Raw genomic sequence first — 20,558 nt, 5'->3', positions numbered from 1 at the left:
AGTGTCAAAGCACTGGAGTTCCCAAAACTTCTGAGCAGCTTCTTGCCAAACCTATACTGAAGGGGCTACCAAAGCTACAAGTGTTAGGAGAAGGCTCTGTGAATATGATGGCTTATCAAAGACACAAACTCACCATCACTGTCCACTGGAGAATGTCCTTCCACGAGAAGCTGTCTGCAGGGAATTTCTCCTTAAATTGATTTTCAACAGCTTCTGGCATGATAAGCTGTGGGTCATTGATGAATGCAGCTAAGATGTCAGCTGTGCCTCCAGACCCTGCTAAGATAAGCCAGGGAGCAGAATTTTCCAACCCGCTGCAAATTCTCTGTAGTTTAAAACAGGACGTTTTTAGAATTATAAGTGGAAAGAAAATGTTATTCAAAAGAAGGACTTCTAGCAAACCAGAAATAAATGTACCCAAGTCAGATTCACTATGAAATCAGTCCAGACTCCTCTAAGCTATCAGGATTTTTTGAATTCTGTAGCAGGTCATCCATGTGTAGGCCTCTGATTATGCTTCTTTTCATGACACATCTGCTGTGTAGCTAAGCAACCTGATTTGGATAAACAGTGCATAAAATTTCTTTGACCTGACATTTTTTTCCCTGAAGTCTCTGCTTCAGCATAGTCAAGTGCAAGAAAATTATCAGTAGGCTTTTTTGTATAGGCTTTTTTTTTTTTTTTTTCTGTCTGCTAAACCTGGCAATATGTTCTGAAAATCAGGAATTTGCCTGTGGGAATACAACATTGAGATACAGGAAAAAAACCCACTGAATCATAGCAACTACAAGAGTTAAAGGATACTAATTCTATTATTTGTGCAATTAGAATGAGTCAGGCAGGTTGTTGAGAAAGGAAAACAGAGGCCATGGCATCATAATTGCAAAAATTTCTATTTGCTGCCTGTCTGTTTCTTCCTCTGGAGTTATACAAGACTGCATTGATTCAATTGTGGTGCAGGGATTTTTTTCTTTAGTTTAGGTATTGAGGTTTTTAAAAACTGTTCATAGTCTCTGGTGTGTATTATCCATTTTAAGAAATCCATTTAAGAACTTGATATTCTAAAACAGTGTGGCCAGTCATCCATTCCCAGCACATGTCAGTTTAGAGCAACTCCAGACAGTCACTTTTCGTCTTCCAGTCACACTGTTCTGTAAAACTTTGAAAAGAGGATTTACATGTCATAACACGGGGTTTTTCTAAACCAAAGATATAGGAAACACTTCAATATTTAGCTTCTCATTAAAGAAAGCAAGCAAGCTCATGAAGTGACATAATCTTTGTTTAAGCAGTGAGATTTCTAATATGAGTGTGTTTTAGTCCAGCTGACAAAAGTTATGACAAGATACAAGAAGCTGAAACTAGAAAAAATCCCCAGAAAGGAGTCATTATTCTGGAAATGGGTTACCAGCTTGCATTTCACAGTCTCAGCTCTTGGAAACCTTCAATTACAGTTAAATTATTTCTCTCTAAAGGTTTTCTAGACTGAGAGCATTACAAAAAAGAAAAGTAGAATAAAAATCAAAGACTATCTCTTTGTTAACAGATTCTTTAAGCTGTAGAACCACTCAAAAAAAAAAAAAAAATCAAAACTGATCCTTTGCTGAAGAAGATGTGGGATTTTTATCAGGCAACACTCCAGTCTTCAATCCTGCAATGTACTTTTGCTCAGTAGAACCAGGACACTCCTATTTTAAATGGCACATCCAGCAAACCTGGTCTTGTGCTTCCTCTGAGCTCTGGAACAGGCAGCTGTGTCATTGTTGCTGAACAGCACTAAAAGATCCCTCCTCTCTTTTTTTGCATATGTTCTCAAGTTATAACAGAATATTTCTGTTTCCCTAAATCTGGAGCTGGTTTCTGCGAGTTTGTTTTGAGTTTGGAGTCTTTCTTCCCACTGGACAAGCTGGCAATGGAAGTTTTAATGATCAGCTGGTGCCTATTCAAATGTAAATATTTCTCTCAAACAAATATTGTCAAATTTAATATTAACAGAACTCAGTTCTTAATGGTGTATAGATGTGAAATTTGACTTTATGTGAAGTGCCAATAGATGTGTTTGTCATCCAGCCAAATTTTCCATCAATTACTTGGCACCAGTTAATTTATTTTTCTAAAGCTAAAAACAGCTTCTTACCTCAAGTGTGCCTGGTCCTCCATTTACCAGTAAGCAAAGCACAGGGATCTCAATGCTACCCGTTCCTGTGAAATAGAAGGCTTAATTTTTAAAAAGTAACAGCTTTCACAAACCTATTGCTGTTTTGCTAACTCCTTGAAAATATTTCTCCTCTTATGTGCTGTTTTGGTCTCTACATGAAGCTGCAGAAGAATGTGGCAAAGGAGAATAACACTGCCCCAACAGAGGGGTCCTGGCCTAGGATTCAGGACAAAGGCACCTTTGCCTTGGGAATTTTGTGGCAAGCAGTCCAGGCTGTTCTGACCTCAGCTGCAAAATATGGATATTGGCATCTCTGTGTGTCATGCCACTGCTGGCTTTTTAAATTCTTTATTTACTTCAGGGTTGTCAGGCTGGGGAGCAATGGAGCTGCATTAGGGTGCAGCACAAGGCTGGTGGGTTTCCTGAGAGGCATTACTAGTAAGACACATTTAAAGGTGAAAAGTTCTCAGTTTGCCCTGGGTGTTATGCATGTGCCTAGAGTGTGCTGGAAGGAGGGACTGGAATCCAGGACAAAAGCCTTAATGAAAGAGGATTTAAGAATATGAAGAGGCTGGCTGTGTAGACTGGGCAAGATGAGTCAAATAGAAGTTGATAGAAGCCATGCATTTATTACTCTGCTTGTAGTTCCATTCAGCACAGCCTGGTGTGGTGATTAATAATAACACAGCCTGATACTTTTAAAAGAAATGCTAATGAAATATTTAGCATGTCGTGATACTGGGAGAAGAAAGGAGGTCAGAATCCCTGTCCTAAGCCATCCTCCCACAGGGGCCCACATAGTTTTGCATGCTTTTTACTGTAAATGCTGACTTCTGCAATGCAAAGGTGACTATAGATTGGCCTGAAGGAGCTCAGTCAAACAGTAATATCAAGAGATTAATGCCTCTTTCAGCTTGAAGATAAAAGGCATTTGGTTCAAACAATTTTTTGATGTTTCCCTTTGTAGATCTCTCAAAACTCAGTACAGATCTCTACTTGCTTTTTTTTGTATCTCTTTTGGATGACTATAGAGATAAGGTTGGACTGAGCTGTAGCCAGGATATGGTTGGCAAGAAACTTAATTTGTTTTACTGAATGGCATGGCATTGTCACACCTCTCTGATGTGATGCTCTGTCAAGAGTGACCTCTGGGACTACAGGTTCCTCAAGTATGGTTAAGGCTGCAAATATTCTTCATTTGCATAGATTTAGTTAAAATTTTGCCAGAGGAGGGTCAGGTGGATTCTGACTTTACGCTGTGAATCTGGAAAGTCCTCAATTGTAAAACATATTCAGTATATATATATAAAAAAATCTTAAAGACTTATAGGTATTTTGGTTTTTTTTCTTTTTTTTTTTTTTTTTTAAACAGGGAAATTCCACATTACCTTATTAAAGTGTCGTACTTCAGTAAAACCACATAGCTTTGCTCAGCTTGTTTATAAATGAGCTTAAATGAATGACATTGGTTTTATTAATAGAAGATAACACTGAATTCAGTATGTTCCAGCAATGTATTTGTCATATGAATCAGCAGTCTTTGTCCGAATTATGTTCCTCTGAGATTTGTTCAGTCAGATTTGGTTGTGGAGCAAAAAGAGGCTGCTTTGTAACTCTCAGCACTGCAACCTCAGGCCACCCTTACAGCCTGCCTGTGGTCATTCCTATCTGAGTCACCAGGTAAGGATTCTTCAGGTGTGTTTGTGCTCTCAGGTACCTCTGTGCTACCACCCCGTGGGCTGTGAAAGTGGATGTTCCATTGATGCACACAGCTGGGAACAAGTGAGCTCTCCCTCCTGTTTCAGCTGTGCTGCTCTGCACATATGACACAAACAAAGCAGAGGTAAAAGTAACTCTATTATGTCCCAACAATTGAGCTCTTTCCACAAATAGTAGGAGACCTGCCCAATACTTGGTTCTTACTATAAAAAAAGATCACAGGGATTCAGATTGACATTAGATGCTATGGTGTTTACCCAGGATAAGGTGTTATCTCTAAACAAATATGGCTTAAAATATTTAAGAGGGCTTTGGAACAAGTCTTTTTTTCCAGTGGGAGCAATTCAAGACCCTGTGTGTGAGAGGGGACAAAAGTATACAAGGACTATCAATCTCTTAGAACCACTGGTAAACCACTCGAAGCTGGATTTATTTTCCATATGTCTTCTAAGGCAATTTGAGCTGTTCTTTGAAGATCAGCTTTGAGCTACATTTAAGGAGATGCAATAAAAGTCCAGATTTTTGGTTCAAAGAGCAGCTTTCTCAACTTCAGAAGTTACCATCATCGTGCCTCTTACACAATGACAAATGTGTTGACTTGGTCTTGCCTCTGTGGGCCCACTGGGGGCTGGGGTTACCTTTGCTGGGGCTGGGGGCCCACTGTGCTGTCAGCATTATTCAGATTGGGTGGCTCCTGGAGCTCACCCCCATATCCTGCTCACCCCCATATCCCGTGCGCTGCTCTGAGATGTACTTTTCCAAGGTGAAGCGGAGCTTGGTGGTTCCATCCGGCTCCTCTGGTGTGGTGTGCTCCACCAAAATGAAATGGGAGTGGTTGTGATCCAGGGAATACAGTGGGCCTTGGATGCTGTCATCTGACTGGTAGTGGACCAGGTTTTCGCTCTAGAGGGAGGAGAGGAGATGTCAGTGCTCTCTGCAAAGCCCAGCCTGTGTTTTAATAGCCTTCCTCTCCATTTCTGTGCTGTCTGCACCCTGACACAGCTCACCACCTGTGAGACACTTTGATAGAACCTAAAAAAGGGTGAAGATGGAAAACCTGTTCCTTCTGGAAGCAGCCAGATTTGGCAGGACTGTTAGCTGGAGACCCTGAAGTTTCCCTCTTGGCCTCTGCAAAATACAGTGATATTGATCATCATCTCTGCGGTGCAGGTTTTGGAATGGTTTATTGGACAAATGGAAAAGGGGTCATGAGACCTGACAATTGTGTATGGAGATGTGAAGCCTCTGCTGCTGTAAAGACGGGCAAACTATTAATTTAATTAGTGTTTTGTCCATGTTTTGGTCAGTGAATGAGTTAGCCTGCTCCATGTCCCTGTTAATTTATACACAGCTTTACTTAATTGTCAGGGTTGAAATCTAGTTGAAATTGTCCAGTATGAAATCTGATGGTTATTCTCAGTTTGGAAATTGCATTCTAAAAGAGGGAGTGGCAGACAGATTTTAGAAAGGGGAATCCTCTTTTATTTTGGGTGAGTGGTGTTATACTTTTATTGATAATTTATTGATTTATTTTTTTGCACAAACTCATATTCTAGGTAAAACAGAACCCCTGCTGCAGTCTTTTGTTCTAAATACTGCACTACACATGGGCTTCTGTACGTACACATTTTCAAACTCCCCTTTCCTTTTCTCTGTTGCCCGTCCACTTTGATACACCATTCCAGGTTGTAAATGTCTGATTATTCTTTTTCATTCTCATAATCATTGTTCTCTTGCAAGCAGGTAGATTAACACAACTGTTTAAAATCTGCATTTCCTTCTAACCTCTTTTCCAGTTCCTGCAGTGCTGCTGGGCTAAACTCAGACTGTCAGCTTGGCAGCTGTCACTGTGTATTGCATTTTCCTCACACTAAAAAGCAGTAAACTTGCATTTTTCTTTCACTTTCTTCTCTCTGTCTCTCATTCCTTAGGGAAAGCTTCTTGACATAAATAATTTCCTTCAGATTTTGCTTTGACAGAGGGTGTGCATCTATTCTGCTGCCAGGTAACATTAATCCTCCTCACCAAAGATCTGGCCTTTGATTAGGACTTGAGGCACAACAGCCAATTGAAAAAAGCCTTTGGGGATTTTCCTCTCTATTCCCTGAAAATGTAGACGTGATCTTTCAGTGATGTTTAAAGCATACTATTAACACAGAAGAGATGGGAGGGTGTTGTATATAAGTAAAGATATTTTAAAAGAAAGGTTTTATAAAATTAGGCTTTGTTCTGTTGAATTACCAACTAAGCCTATAAGTTCCCTTAAGAAAGAATCAAAGTCATAAAAAGTCAGTTAAACTATTCTAGTAACAGAACTGTTCACACCTACAAAAACAAGAACTCTGTCCCATGAGAATCTGTAAAAAATTATGTTAACTATCCAAGAAGAGAGAAATTTGATAAACACGTAAAATGCCATTTACTAATAAATTAAGTAGCAAAAAAACTACTAACCAATTAGAGTTGATTTTCATAAAATCTGTGAAAACTATATAGAAATAAGTTATGTAAATAAAAAATTAGCTTTTCCTACATAAAAACTAAATCCCATTTGCTTTTCTACAACAGGGGGGATCCACTGATTTCAGGGCTTGTTTTTCTCCTTGCTAGTGGGGGTTGTTAGGCCTATTTTTATACAACAAGCTTGTGTTAGTGCCAAATATAAAGAGAGTTGGGTTTAGATCAACATCTCTGTCTGTAGTTCCTTTGTCTTAAAGTTACTGACTAAAAGCAAAATATCTTTGGGTATAAGCTGTGCCAGAAGTCATAGGGTCAGGAATGCTCTTTGCAAAATATCCCTTGACAAAAAATTTGAGCTTTAGTTGAGGGGGAGAAAATAAAAAGAGTGTGCACTTGTTTTGTAGCTGATGATTGGGAAAGATCATTTTGATGACTTAGCTTAGAAGGGAGGTGAAACAGTTTGCATTTGCAAACTTTCCCGAAGAAAATTCACAAACATGATGAACCAAAGTCTTTCCTTTGAGGCCCTTTTGTCCCAGTTGCCACATAAATAGGTTGAAGTCTTCCAGCTACAGAGTCCCACCTGGTAGAACACGCAGGTAGCTGTCATTGGCCAAAAAAAAAAAAAAAAAAAAAGAAGAAAGAAAAAAAAGACCAATGACAATAAATTTCTGGTATGGTCTGGCAGCCTCTCACTCTCTAGCTGGTACTTTCAGGCCTGTGTGAGAGAACTAGGTTTGAATTCAAAGGGCTATCTTTGTCATTTGTTCCTTAGCTTCTGCAGGGAATAAAATAGTACAGAGGAACTGTCAGTCATTGTCATTAAACACCTATTTTATTGTTATAATATACTACTTTGGACAGACTGTATATCCAGTGACAGGAAGGGAATGCTATTTCTTTTTTTTTTCTCTTGACTTCTGTGTCCATTCAGCAGCAACACTTTCAGCAACAGTTTAGTTGGGTGAGGTTTTTTTTATTTATGTTTTTTTGTTTTCTTCCCAAGAACTTTGATCCCCTTGACCCAGTTTGAAGATTCCCTATAACTAGGTGAAATCCTGCATGGCTGGTATTTTTGACCTGTTATATTAAGCAAGTTTTTGTGTATTAAGTACTAATTCAGTAGCTACTTAAAGAAAAAAATTGTCTCTGATCTGGAGTCCCATAATATAAAATATGCTTTTTACAATATTTATGTAATAGCTAGGAGTAAGTGCTACTGCAGTAAGTGGGCAAGGGAGAAATCCACGAAAAGTCCCTTATTCTGGGATATTTTCTTGGCGTTCTGTGCTGCTCGCTTTACTAATGCCTAATGCTGCCACCCGCTGGGCGCGGAGAGCACAGAATCATCCAAAAATCCTTGAGCTCTGCTTCTGCTTCCTTCCCAAAACACAGCTTCAACCCCACTTCTGGTTGTTCGTTTGTTTAAGGTTACATCAAAGTTGTTCTGCCAGCTACTTACAAATTTTGTAAGGGTGCGGCTTCCATCTGAACAAGAGAATAAGAGAGAGGTACCTCTCTGTTTTCCAGGATTTCTCTATGCTGGATTTCCCTGAGGGAGGTTATTCCTATGGCAATCATGCTCTGCGTGGATGAGGTGCTGGCCAGGGCAAGATCTCGCACTGCTTGTACCAAATGTCTTGTCACTCCTACACGCAAAGCACTGGTGAAAATCCAGGCACCTGAAATTATTTTTAGGAAGCAGTTAGGGAATTTCTTTGTATTGCAATGTGTTGTTGTGTCTAGTAACATTACTTACAGTACTGGATTTAAGGGTTTTTAAAAAATAGATAAAGTAAAGACAGGTCTTGATGGACTGTAACTTTTAGAATTAAAATACATGCAAAGTACATAAGACCTTAATAAGGAAAGCGATAAGAAATTATGAGCTCAAGCAGGCATTCTTCATATATCACATGATGCAACGTGACCGTCTTTACTCTGATGTTAATATGCTCATCAAGAATGCTGTGCCCACTCTGGAGTTATTCACTGTCCACATATGAGCAGAAACATCCCTGTACCAGGCAGTTCTGAGTGGTTTACAAGGAAGGGGAAAGAGACAGAGTCATCGAAGTTGTTGGCTTAGAAATGAGATCTAAACAGTCCTGGGCAATCACTTCTTAGCAGAAGAGCTCAGTCATAACCTGCCTAATCTGGAGTTCTTTCTCCTGTTCTTGTGGGTGTGTGGAGCATGAATTCTTCAGGATAATAGAATTTACAGCAGTGTTGTTACAGTGACAAGGAATTTGGAGAAATCTAGGTAAACAGCAAGCTGACCTTTTTAAAATATGTAACATAAAGAAACTGGGGATCCTGATGCTGCCCAGTCTGAAGTACAGAAGGCAAATGGATATCTGTGTAGCACAAAAGTACCAAAAAGAGCTCTGGTATTGGCCTGTCTCATTACAAAAAGCAAAACTGGTACAATCTTGTCTGGAGCAGTGAAGCTAAATGAAGAGTTTGCTATGAAATGCTCACAGATATTTTCACCGTATTTTGCAGGTGAGAATGCAGAAATTCTTATTTTTGATCCAAATTCACTCCTGTTGAAGTCAAATTGCTCTGCTCTCCTCAGAATTATTTTGTTATGGCACAAAAGAGGGGCAATTGTATTTGGTCCCATTTTGATACTGTATTTCTAGTGTCACCTCTGAGGGAATAATATCAGGTAATTTCACACTTCAGAAATAGTTACTTAGAGAGATTTGCTTTGAAAGAACTTATTTTTGCTACTATAATACAATCACTTTCATTTTCAAAGGTATTTACATGTAGGTTGCATTCAGCAAAGTCTTGAATTTTCAGAAATAATCGTGTGAGCAGGCCCATTGTCATTACCAGATCACTGGGGGCTAGGTGTGAGACTCCATCAGGAATAAAATTTCCTTATTTAAAGCCTAAAACACTCACCTGTGCTTTCAGCTGCCTTTATAAGTCCTTTCTTTAAGGTGTCCCGCAGCCAAGGCTTCATCTGAAAATCTTCTTCTCCCCCTACTAAAGAGATAACCAAATTGGGAGCAGGTAGCTTCCATTTGTTGAGCATAACTTCAAATATAATTCCAGGGTGAATGGTACTCCGGACCTTCATAAACTTCAGCAAACACAAGAAAAACCCAATGAGTAACAACAGGATGGAAAGATACAGTAAAGAGTCTGTTTGTGGTAAATACAGAGGGAAATTATCATCAACTTGGATATTTAAGAAAAAAATTATTTGAGATTTGACAGAGAACTAAATACTTGAATTAACTTAGCAGACTTTTGTATAATTGCTATCTCACTAATTGGGTCAGTTCCATGGGTTAGTTCTGTGACAAATCAAGAGCTTCCTCTCAAATTGCCTTCAGTTTCATGGTAGCCTAGGAAAGCCAACAAATTTCATAGGTTTTTTTTGTTTCTGCAAAAGCTGAAATATTTGCCTAATTTCATATCTGTTTTTTGAGGACACATTACATGAATCTATTGCTTCTTCCAGTTCTGTATATATTTTTGTTTTCTTCTTAAGACTTTATGGTGAAACAAAACCTTGGGGCAGATCAGGAATTCCTAGGAATTCCTTCTGCTCAAGTACTAAGTTGTGCATGGGACTAGTGAGGAGGTGGGGTTAGTTCATATACATCCCTCTCTGCATTTCAGCAGTACAGAGACAGAACTTTTAAGGAAAACCTTGAAACAGCTCAAAAATATGTTTAAAATGTAAAAATAGTGATTAATATTTGATGGGTTAAACCAGGGAAAGGATATAAAATGAAGGAAGAAGGGCACATAACTGATTTTTCTTTGAAAGGGAAAAGTGATCACCTGTACTTGCATCATGTAATTGCAAATCAAGTGATTGATTTCTGAATATTAAAAAGCCACATTTTAGAACACAGTCATATTCAGGAAGGCATGGTCCTTTCTAGGGGTATAAAGTGGTGCCTCACTCTGTGGCACATCAACCCTCACTGTTGCCGGCTCTGCGTGAACTGCTAAGAAGTAACAGCTGAATAATAGCAATATGTAAAAGGATTAAAACTCCTCAGTGCCCATACCTTTGCATGGTTCTTCCCAGAAGCTATGAAGTCTATTTCTCCTATGCAGTATGGTAATTCTCTTTTGAAGGTTTCCTCTTTGTCACTGCTGCAGAGCTTGGTTTCCTCCATTGAATTCGTAAGGTGATTGAGCACCAGTGGCCCAAGATGTTCACTGGGATGACAGAAAGTTGGCAAATGAGAAGCCATTTAAACTGGAGAGGCCTGAAAATCCATTAAAATATATCTAGATGAGTTTTTAGTCAAATGTATTACTTTTTTTACTATCATGCCTGTAATGTTTAGCTAAGTGGAGTTCTTTGCACCAAATGTCAGATGCTGTATACAGAAGGCAGATTCCACACCAACACTATTTCACATAAGGTATAAAAAAGCACAAAGAAATAAGGCTTCCTGAACTCCCATTCAGCAGACAGAAAGCTGAGTTGCAAAGTGCAAGATCCTGCAATCTCAGAGGCCAAAGGTGACCCTGATTCCACAAAAGAGGAAGAGGAGTCTCAGCCACCAACTCTTTCAAGCAAGAGTGGAGCAGTGTCAGTGAGTGTCTGAGTCATGGTTTCTTGCTGTCACTGTGCCTCAGGTTGCTCTGACCCATCTCACCTGATATGAATGCTAAATAACCCAGTGGTGATGTTGTGTTTGTCTAGAGCTGCTTTAGGAGAGGTTTACTCTCTGCTTCCTGCAGGAATAGGCTATTTATTTGTGAGCCCAAGTATTTAAGGCCAAGCTGTCCCCGAGCAAAGGTCATGCATCAAGAGTTGCTCTTCTGCATTACATGAGACTCTGGAAAGGTCTGATTGCTTTTCCTGTGTTCCAGTTTGACTGCATTGACAGAATTATGATCTGAAAAAAATAAGATTTGAACTTGTATGCTTTATTTTGATTCTTTTCAAAATAAAAGCAATGAAATAGCTCTCTCCCCTCTGCTTCAGCTGCATGTTGAGCTACATAGTCTTAAAAAAAAAAAAAATCCTTGTGACACTAAGCCAGCAATAGTAATCAACACTGCATTAATTTTTATTACCTAGTCTGAGAGCTTTGCTGTGGGATTGAGAGTGTGTCAAACCAGCAAATCTCATGTGGGTCTGTTAGGATGCTCCAGTAGAGGGAGCAAGCCCTCCAGCAATTCCCTTGGGCTGGGAAGCTCTTGGGAGCCTGTATCCCGGCTGCTTCACCACAGCTGTATTTTTTTTTGTTGTTGTTGTTTGTTTGTTTGGGTTTTTTTTGTTTTGTTTTTTTTTGTTTGGTTGGTTTTTTTGGGGTTTTTTTGTTTGGTTGGTTTGTTTTTTGTTTTTTTTCCTACGGGTTGCCTTTTCCCCTATGATCTGCTTCTGAAGAGTGGCTATGGACCCTCTCATTATTTGCTCCCCCTACAGCTATGTCAGGCTTTTTATCCACCCCAAACTCCTGTCAGAGATCGCTGCTTTTAAGATTCTTGCTCACATTCTCCCTGCCTGCATGCTGCTCCCTTCTGGAGAGAACAGAGTGATTTCTGTGAGCGCTCAGATACCAGACCAGTCTGGTTCAGAGTCTTACCTAAGAGAACTTCTCTTGGATCTTCAGTAGTGGTAGTCACAGCAAAGCCCCCCTTCTTGTCTGTGTCCACTTTCCCACAGTAGAAATAGCTTTATCTCCCAAGAGCATTGTAAAGAATATTATGAGAAAAAATAGTTAATAGACAGTAATAATAACACATTATGTATTACTTATTTATGTAGAAATCACTTTCTGGAACTTAATGACAGAACAAAGGATTTTATTAGAAACAAAACTACTCAGGACTGAATTTACAGGGTACTGTAGTCACTGTTCATCACTGTCCTAGACAGTACACATTTATGTATAGCAACACACAAGCAATGAATTTGAAATAGACAGTAATTTACAAAATAATTAAATGGTTAATTTGTCCACAAGTGGTTCATTTTAAGCCCAGTTATCCGTGACTTCTCTTTTGGAATAAAGAAATCTATGCTGCTGAGATTTATAGGGAATATTCTTGCATTTGGGTAATTTTTTTTTCCAGAAATAGCACATTATTATTTTATTTTCAGTTTAGGGATTCTGGTTCTTAATGGTAGTGAAAAACAGTGTAGGAGGCAAAAATAGGTAAGGTGCAGAAACAGAAGCTTTGTTCACAAGCTGTTATAAGGCTGGAAAGAGATGAAAACACCTGTTAACTGGCAGCTACATAAGGAAGAACTTTACAGTGTAGGTGACTGGGCACTGGAACAGATTGTCCAGAGAGGGTGTGGAGTATCCCTCAGTGGAGATACTCAAGGACCATCTGGACACAATCCTGTGCCACGTGCTCTGGGATGGCCCAGCTTGAGCAGGGAGGTTGGACCAGATGATCCCCTGTGGTCCCTTCCAGCCTGACTGTTCTGTGATTCTGTTTTATTCTCAACATTGCAAAATCTCAGTGCATAAGATGTGTTTCTGTGGTTCCTAAACACAGACTGACCACGTCTGTTTCCTTACCTCCCCTTATAAGCTGTCTCAGCTTCTGCAGTGTAACCCCTTCCTGCTAGGGGCAGAATGACCAAACACTGCATGGATCTGCTCAGGGGCTGCACCTCACCTTGCCATCACTTTGCAGTGCAGCTTCACTCCCTGCCCATCAGTCAGCACATGGATTGTGTTATGTCCCTGATGTGTGCTCAGGGCAGGATATAATCAGCCCTGTAATTTCCTCCTGGATTCTTGACACTTCTGTTCTTAAAAAGCATCTCACCCAAAGTCCTCTAACAAGCAAAGTGAGCATGGATCAACAAACTGTAATATAATTATGGTTTTTCAGAATACCTGTCTCCTGGGTTAATTCAGTCTTGTTTGGCTTTCACATGAGTCTCTGATGGTTTCAGGGGCTATTGCTCTGAGAATTGAGTCTGTACCAGATTGTAAGTGTGTCAGGTCACAGTAATTGGGTCGAATCTCTGTGGTGGAAGTCATGACATACCACAGATCAGCCATGGCCAGCTTATGCCACTGCAACGTCACAGAGTGGGGTTTAATTGTGAAGGTCTGGGATAAACCTGTGCCTTGGGATAGAACAGACAGCCAAAAGGAGGAGGAGAGTCCAAGCACTTTTTGGGTGAAAACCAATGGGGGATGATATTTCATAATTTTCTTGCTTTACATATACAATTTTTGATTAAATGTTTTAGAAATTTCCAACGTTTCTTTTATCCTGTTATTTAAAGTTTTTTCCCATGCATTATCTAAGAGAATGTTGTATTAAATTTGATTAAAGATTACCTAAAGGTAAGAAATCTGAAAAACTTCAGGGGTAAGGAAAAAAAAATTCTCATAAAAATCTTGTCTGCCCCAACATGTGCATTCGTATTTTCAATTTTGTGTATATATCAAGAAATCTTACTTTAGTTCTGGTTTAGACTTAAGTACACATATTTCTATTTAGGCTGCTGCTACATATCTAAATTTGTAGGTCAAATTTTGTCCTAGATGACCTATCAACTACAAATACAAACATCTATGGAAATAACGTACCTCTAATAATTACCAGATTTGAAATATAACCTAGAAAACTATTTCTAACTAGAAAAGCAAGTTAAGACAATTATGAGGAAAAGACAATTGCCAGTTCCACCTACATCTGGAAATGTGAGTCAGTGTCATTTACATTAGGGATGGCCTGGTTAAATCATTCCAGGTGTCAGCCAGTGAATCATTATTTTTTTAACCTCACAAATGGGAGTTGTACGAGTTGTGCCATTATATAAACCAGTGATGCTGGGGCTTGCAGGTCCTAATGCTCCTTATTCCTTCCTTTTGGATGGTCCTGACTTCTGATTTCAGCACTTGAGATTTCAGGGATGTAGGAAATTGTCAGGGATGTATCACTTCAGGGAGCAGTTGTGATGGCTCTCGGAAGCTCCACAAACAGAATCCTTTCAGAGATTCCTTTCTAATGGATATGTTCAGAAAAAATACTGAGAACAGAGCCACAGGGAAACATTTTGACTCCTGTGTTCCCCCCTTTCTGAACTTTTCTTCCTCCTGTCTCTGCTTCCTCTCCCCCTTTCCTGCCATGCCTTTCTCCTACAGCTTCTCTCACCGTATCCCCCAGCTTTCCACTGTCTCTTTCCACCTATTGTCACCAAACCCACCATGAGTGTGCATCTCTACTTCCTTGTGTGGTAACACAGGTCAGATTGTTCACCTCCAGAGGGATGAGAAGAATGTGGGTCTGCTTCACCCTTCCTTTATATTTTAACAGGATTAGGCTGTGTCCATGGAAGGAAGAGAGGTCAAATTTAAAGCTTTCAAACATGTCTTTTGAAAGTGGGCCTAGTCAAGGGATGGTTTGACCTCAGTTGTTGTCTTCCAGGGTAATGGTTCCATTAAGAGAGTAGGCGTGTGGCAGTCATTAGCTCTCATGACTTAGAAGTACTAAGAATTCTCCTTCTACTTGAATGCTGATCAGCAGGCTGGGACACATCCTGACTCTGAATCACATCAGTTTCCTCCACCCACTCAAGCTGTACATTTGAATATATAGGTGAAATGATTAAGTATAGTAATGCAGTATTGTTAATGTTAAACCAGTCACAAAGTCCCCCCTGCCCTTAGCTTCAGTGGCAGATGAGGCAAATCTGTTGATTTATAAACTTTCAAGTATTCTTTCATGTGCAGCAAAAGACAACTACACCAGTTCCCATGTCCTTGCTGGTGCAAGGTGAGCTAATCATCCCAGCAAAAAAGTAGCCTCAACTATTGGTCAGAAAAGAAGAGGGCTCACACAAATTGAAGTGAATAGTAAGGGGAAAAACTTGATGAAGACCAATACAATGAACTTCACTTGGGCAGGAACACTCAGCTTCCAACACAGGTAACGGGATCCCTTCTGCTGAGCTGCAGCCCTGATGGAAAGGATCTGAGAGTCGCTGGCAGAGCAGACGTGAGTAATGCTGTGCTGGTCTTGCAAGAGAGAAATGACACCTGGGACGACATAAACAACCTGTGTGAACTCACTCAGCTGTTCACCAGAACAGCTTTAGCTGCAATATCATGTTTGGATTTGGGTGCCAGGCTTCAGGGGAATTACAGACCAGCTGGGGAAGGTTTGAGCTGGAGCAACAAGAACAGCAGAGACCTTGTGCTAAAAGAGAAGGAAAACTTGGACAAATTAGAATTCTGCTACAAAAGCAGGGGAAAATGCAGGGAGGAAAAAAGAGAATTTAGTAGTCTACCAGTGCAAAAGGATGATAGGAAATGTATGTTGTTTATATTTGTGGTTAGGACAGCAAGGAACAGGCTCAAGGGAAGGATGGTGTCAGGGCTGTGAAGGGGTACAGTAGTGACCACACTCTAAGACTTCCTTGGAAAGAATGAGAGCCTTAATCTGCTGAGCAGGGAACAAGGAAAGCAGCCAGACAGCAGCTCTTGATTGCAATAGCATCTCTCTGGTGTGACCCAAAGAACTTGACCTTAAACCCCAAGAGCTGGATATGCAACTGCAGCTCTGATCCTTGAGATACACATACACTTATGTAACTTTTTCAGTGGAAATGCTCCTGCTGACTTTAGTGCAAGTACTCACTCCAGGAAAACTGCATCAGTGAGTTCACTGGGCCAATGCCGGCAACAGTGTATTGGAATTACTTGCTTCCAATAGTAGCTGCATTTTCATTCCTGATTTGAATTAAAGCTTACTAAATATGAAGAACAAAGCTGATGCAGAGGATCCAAATAACAAATACCAGAGAAGTGAAGGGCACAGTAAAGACTGCAAATTTCATATTCAGTTTTGGCATGTGCTTGAAAAGTGAATTGGGTGGATTTAACTGGTGTGCACATATAAGTGTGAAGAAACAAAACCAGTACTTAAATCAGGGTTAAATACAGTGGAGAAAGAGAGGTATAAAAAGGTATTAACTAGATATCAGGAAGGGAAAAATATCTGTAATTGTTATGGGAATACAAAAATATAATGCGAAACAAGAAAAAGTATTTGCTACAGAAAATAAATGCATATATATCTGTGTGAGAAACTGGTGTACATACATTTGTGTGCAATTACAAACATTATCTTATTTATGTTGCAACTTTGGAAAATGTTTCTCGGGAATTAGCACAGTCAAATTCCGGTAAGAAAAAAATGAAACGTTTCTGCATCACAGCCTAATGACAAAGCAGAATCATCTGCCATGATTGCCAAGGAATTACTAAATAAAGTGTAAAGACCTGGGGGTGGTGAAACACACCAGCAGAAATCATGACCAGCTGTCCTGCACAGGGCTTTGTCATGCCTGTAGCAAATAAATCTCTGAGCATGGCACAAATAGAAAAGGGGACAAAAGAAACACGGTTGTCAAGGCAAGTCCAGCTTGAATTATGCTGTGCGACACTTCTCTCACGTTCAGATAGGAGGGCTAAGGAAAGCCATTAACTGCCAGAGATGAGACCTGGAGGGATGCAACAATAACCTATGGGAAGGTTTCTCCACAGTTTGGCTAGGACAGAGACAGAGAAAGGCTAGTTCAGGCTGATAACCTTAGGAATGCGTTCAGTAACCAGAAGTTTTATGAGTTTGCAGACACAGGGTCAGTCAGGAAATCAGGAACTTGAATTAAAATCGTGGGGAGAAGTGAAGCATTGAAGTGTCCTCATAAAACAGAAGGGGGATACATTTCCAGGTATATTTATGTGAATTGGCCCCACTAGAAGCTTTTAAAAGTGTCAGGGTTGAGAGTTTCCTTTGTAGAACTGCAGTTGCTGAAGAACGGTCTAGCAAGTAATTCCTATTTACTGTGTCTGTATATAGTCAAAATCAGAACAATTGAATGAAGAGGGAAAGAATTATTTAAAAATCCCCATCAACAAAAGCAAGCTATAAATAGATGTGTGGGAAGAGTCTTGTTACTGAAGCAGTGTAGGCTTTGTTTGAACGTTTCAAGGGTATGGCTCTGGAGCTGGACCCTTCCTGCAATTGCCAGGACACGAGGATGTGAAGCAAACCAACTGCTCGAAGGAGCCTTCCCACTGTTTTCTAGGAGAGTGGGTAGAGCTTTGGTTTGGGTAGGGTTAGCACCGAGTCTTTAACAAATGAACGTGTAAAATGCTAATGCAAATATAGGTACTCTTCTTTTTTGTTTCTGTCTTAATTTGCTTAACAAAGTAAAGAGGACCAGAGGCTGTTTGAATAATGTACTTTTAGTGAATCTGCAGAAATTTGCATATGGATGTCAGCCAGCGAATTTCATAGACCTGAGAGGGTGGAGAGGTGATAAAAGGGAAACGTAGACTCTGGGGAAGTAAACAATGTAAGGAGCAGATGGATCTGATGAGAGACAACACACAGCAAGGCTGTTCGATGAAAATAAAGGAATTGGCAGGGCTTGCAAAGCACGTTGTATATGGGGTGTGGGGGAAGGTTGACACCGGCTTCAAATGCTCCTGGACCTTCCCTGCGCTGTTCCCACAGCATGGCACGTTACTTTGAAGCTGTGCCAGCACAACTCCTTGTGTGGCCTCACAGTGAATCAGACTGAGTTCACATAAAAAGAACTCGTTTTTGCTAGGTCATTTTTCAGCAAAATCAATTCACTGATGTGGTGTGCATCATGCTACACAACTCTCTGGAAATAATGCCTTGAGAAACCACAGCCATAGCTCATACTGAAAGAAAATACAAGAAATTTGGGGTAGTTCCAATTCAAAACAAGTGCTTCAGGAAGGGCAATGTACAGGCAAGGCAGACAAAACCAGGACAGAAAATTGTAGTTGAAACTAGATTGTGCATGGACATGGGCAAATAAACACTGTTAAAAGCAAAGGACACAAAAATTAAAACTGAAAGCCAAAACATTAGCAAATAAAAAGGACTGCCACTTGGGAAATGGAAAGACTTGAAATAACTTAGAGTGGTTTTCCCCAGATCAGCTTGTTAGGATCTTAATATATCATACTTGTAGAAGAATGTGCAAAAGTTCACAAGTGTTTCTCTTCATGCCAACAGCTGGCTTAACAAAACTAACTCCTAGCATTAAGCTCATACCAATGTTTACAAGCTATGCTAAAATAATCTCTGTATTTCTTTTCCAGTCTGTCATCTGTGCCATTTTCTTTTCAATTTTGTGCCTGTAGACATGCATTCTTGTATGGAAAAGAGCGGTTTCTGCAGTGGAAAAAACCCCTTTGCTGTGTTTCCTTGTGTGGCTCCTTTCATGGTCTCACGTTTACAGCAGCTTGCTCAGTGCTTCAGGCAAATTTTGTGAGCTCAAAGGGGAAGTATAATCAAAACCAAGGAGCTCTTTTGCATAAGCCCTATACAAAATATACACTGAGAATTCAAAGCCTTAGGAAAATAATTTAGTTTGCCTTTTCTCTTAAATATAACAAAATTACAGACACAGTTCTGAAGTTAGTATATTGTGCACAAACGGTATTGGCAAAATGGTGTATGAATTGTTCTAAGTTTTTCCTTTTTGAGACACAATCACTCTATCTTTTCCATTAACTGCAGAACTGAAGTTGCATTTGGGTGTGTCTGTGACTCACAGGAAACCTTGGACCTAAGCACCTGAGTTTACTGGGTTGTGTTGCACCTTTTGAAATCAGACCCACTGAATGCTCTATAATGTATGTTTTTGACTTTTTTTAAAATTGTTTTTTCCCCACAGAAATTTGGGGTTCCTGCACTTAGGAAGCCTGCCAACCCTACATTTTAAGTGTATGCCTATTACCCACTACAAGGAAACCTCCTTTTTATTTTTTCTTCTGGACAGTACTGATTTTTAACCCACAGTTGCAGCAAATCACAGTCAATTTGCTCTTTGTCTGTCTGTTAAAAAAAAAAAAAAGAGCAAAATTCACAAGGATGAACATGTAACTTGTAGCTAATGAGAAAATGCAAGCCAAGAAAAAATTTAAAATTTACTTTCTCACTTGCTGCACCTCTCATAAAACAACTAAAACCCACAAGTGTATGGAATTATGCCAATTTAATGCAAATTAATACGAGGTTAAAAAGTAGCTATAGAAATGTGTAATTTCTACTATTGTTATCAGTATCCTGCTTCCTATTCCACATTGACTATGATTCTAATACTGATGAACCCAAAACATATGTAGCTGCATAACAGTAAATATAAAACTGAAATAGGTTACATACTCACCTGGGGTGGTACTAATTGCCAAGTATTGTTTACTTCTGTGAAGATCTTAAAAAGTCTGTTTTGAAGACAATAGACTTAGTACTCTAAGAATGCATGTACCTCATTCTATTGACAGGAGCATTTCCCTTGAGCTGCCCCTTAGAACAAAAAAGAAATACAAAATTGAAATAATTTACAAAAGATCAGGATGGTTTTGACTGTTATAATTTATTGACTATTTTTCAAAATTCACTGGGCTTTCCAAGATTAAGAATTAATGAAGAATAAATTTAGCCAAACTCTTGTTTATCAGCATTTCTGGCTGTGTTCCCTGTCATCCTGTCTGAATATAGAATCTCTACAGACAGTTGACTGCCTTTTATTAGAGACCTTCAAATAAAGGGGGCTTTTTCTACCTTAATTCTCTCCTCTAGCATTTAGATGATCTGCTGTTCTGAATGCAATCTTATAAAATAAAAATTGCATGAAAAAATTAGAAAAACAACTATTAGAACAGACACAGGACTGCATACGTCATCTGCATCCCAAGATACTGTTGGGAATTGTCTTCATGGGACAATGAGGATGAGAACAGCAAATACATGAAAGAGGAAGGTAGAGTAGCAGGAAGAAAAGTTGTTAGTGCATATTCACATCCTAAATCTGTGGGGCTGGTGGGAGAATTCCATAGTGTAGGAAACCACAGTGCAGAAGAGCAGAGGTCAGGTGTCTACCTCTGCACTTTGCTGTCTCAGGAGGAGCTGTATGGTAGATGGCTGCCTGACTGTAACAGTTCTGCAGTCTGCTAATATCAGGCCAAAGTAGCATGCAGGATCAGCTAAATACCTGAGCCTATTAAGACTATTCCTAGAGCAAGCTACAAAGTTGTCTAAACAGTGGATAGTGCACTAGTGGAGTGCTGCTGATGTCTAATTGAAGAACAGGGCAAATCCAGTAAGTTAGCTACCATTTATCTGAAGAAATCAAATTACTGAACAGAAAAAAGCAGTGCTGAAAGTGATCGTGGACAAAGGATAGCAACAACTAACTTATGAAATTACAGAA

General features: G+C 39.7%; 1 protein-coding gene across 7 annotated transcripts in view; it reads right to left on the bottom strand.

Moving 5' to 3' along the window:
* Positions 1 to 20,558, bottom strand: part of TRPM5 (transient receptor potential cation channel subfamily M member 5) — a 53,419-nt gene that overhangs the window by 27,425 nt on the left and 5,436 nt on the right. Inside the window, exons 2-10 of one of the 7 annotated variants that reach the window (XM_085581503.1) lie at positions 19,515 to 19,651; positions 11,911 to 11,999; positions 10,975 to 11,217; positions 10,375 to 10,578; positions 9,251 to 9,431; positions 7,853 to 8,019; positions 4,600 to 4,780; positions 2,138 to 2,202; positions 134 to 325 (exon numbers count right to left, since the gene is read on the bottom strand). In XM_085581503.1, the coding sequence (XP_085437629.1) occupies positions 134 to 325; positions 2,138 to 2,202; positions 4,600 to 4,780; positions 7,853 to 8,019; positions 9,251 to 9,431; positions 10,375 to 10,563 (975 nt within the window). In that variant the 5' untranslated portion in view covers positions 10,564 to 10,578; positions 10,975 to 11,217; positions 11,911 to 11,999; positions 19,515 to 19,651. Of the gene's footprint in view, positions 1 to 133; positions 326 to 2,137; positions 2,203 to 4,599; positions 4,781 to 7,852; positions 8,020 to 9,250; positions 9,432 to 10,374; positions 10,579 to 10,974; positions 11,218 to 11,910; positions 19,652 to 20,558 lie in introns of all 7 variants that reach the window. The other 6 variants (XM_085581505.1, XM_085581501.1, XM_085581504.1 and 3 more) reach the window with 6 other exon arrangements.

Source organism: Lonchura striata, chromosome 5, assembly GCF_050655825.1.
Source record: "Lonchura striata isolate lonStrDom1 chromosome 5, ASM5065582v1, whole genome shotgun sequence".
NCBI classification, from domain to species: Eukaryota; Metazoa; Chordata; class Aves; order Passeriformes; family Estrildidae; genus Lonchura; species Lonchura striata.
This window is presented reverse-complemented; position numbering and strand designations above follow the sequence as displayed.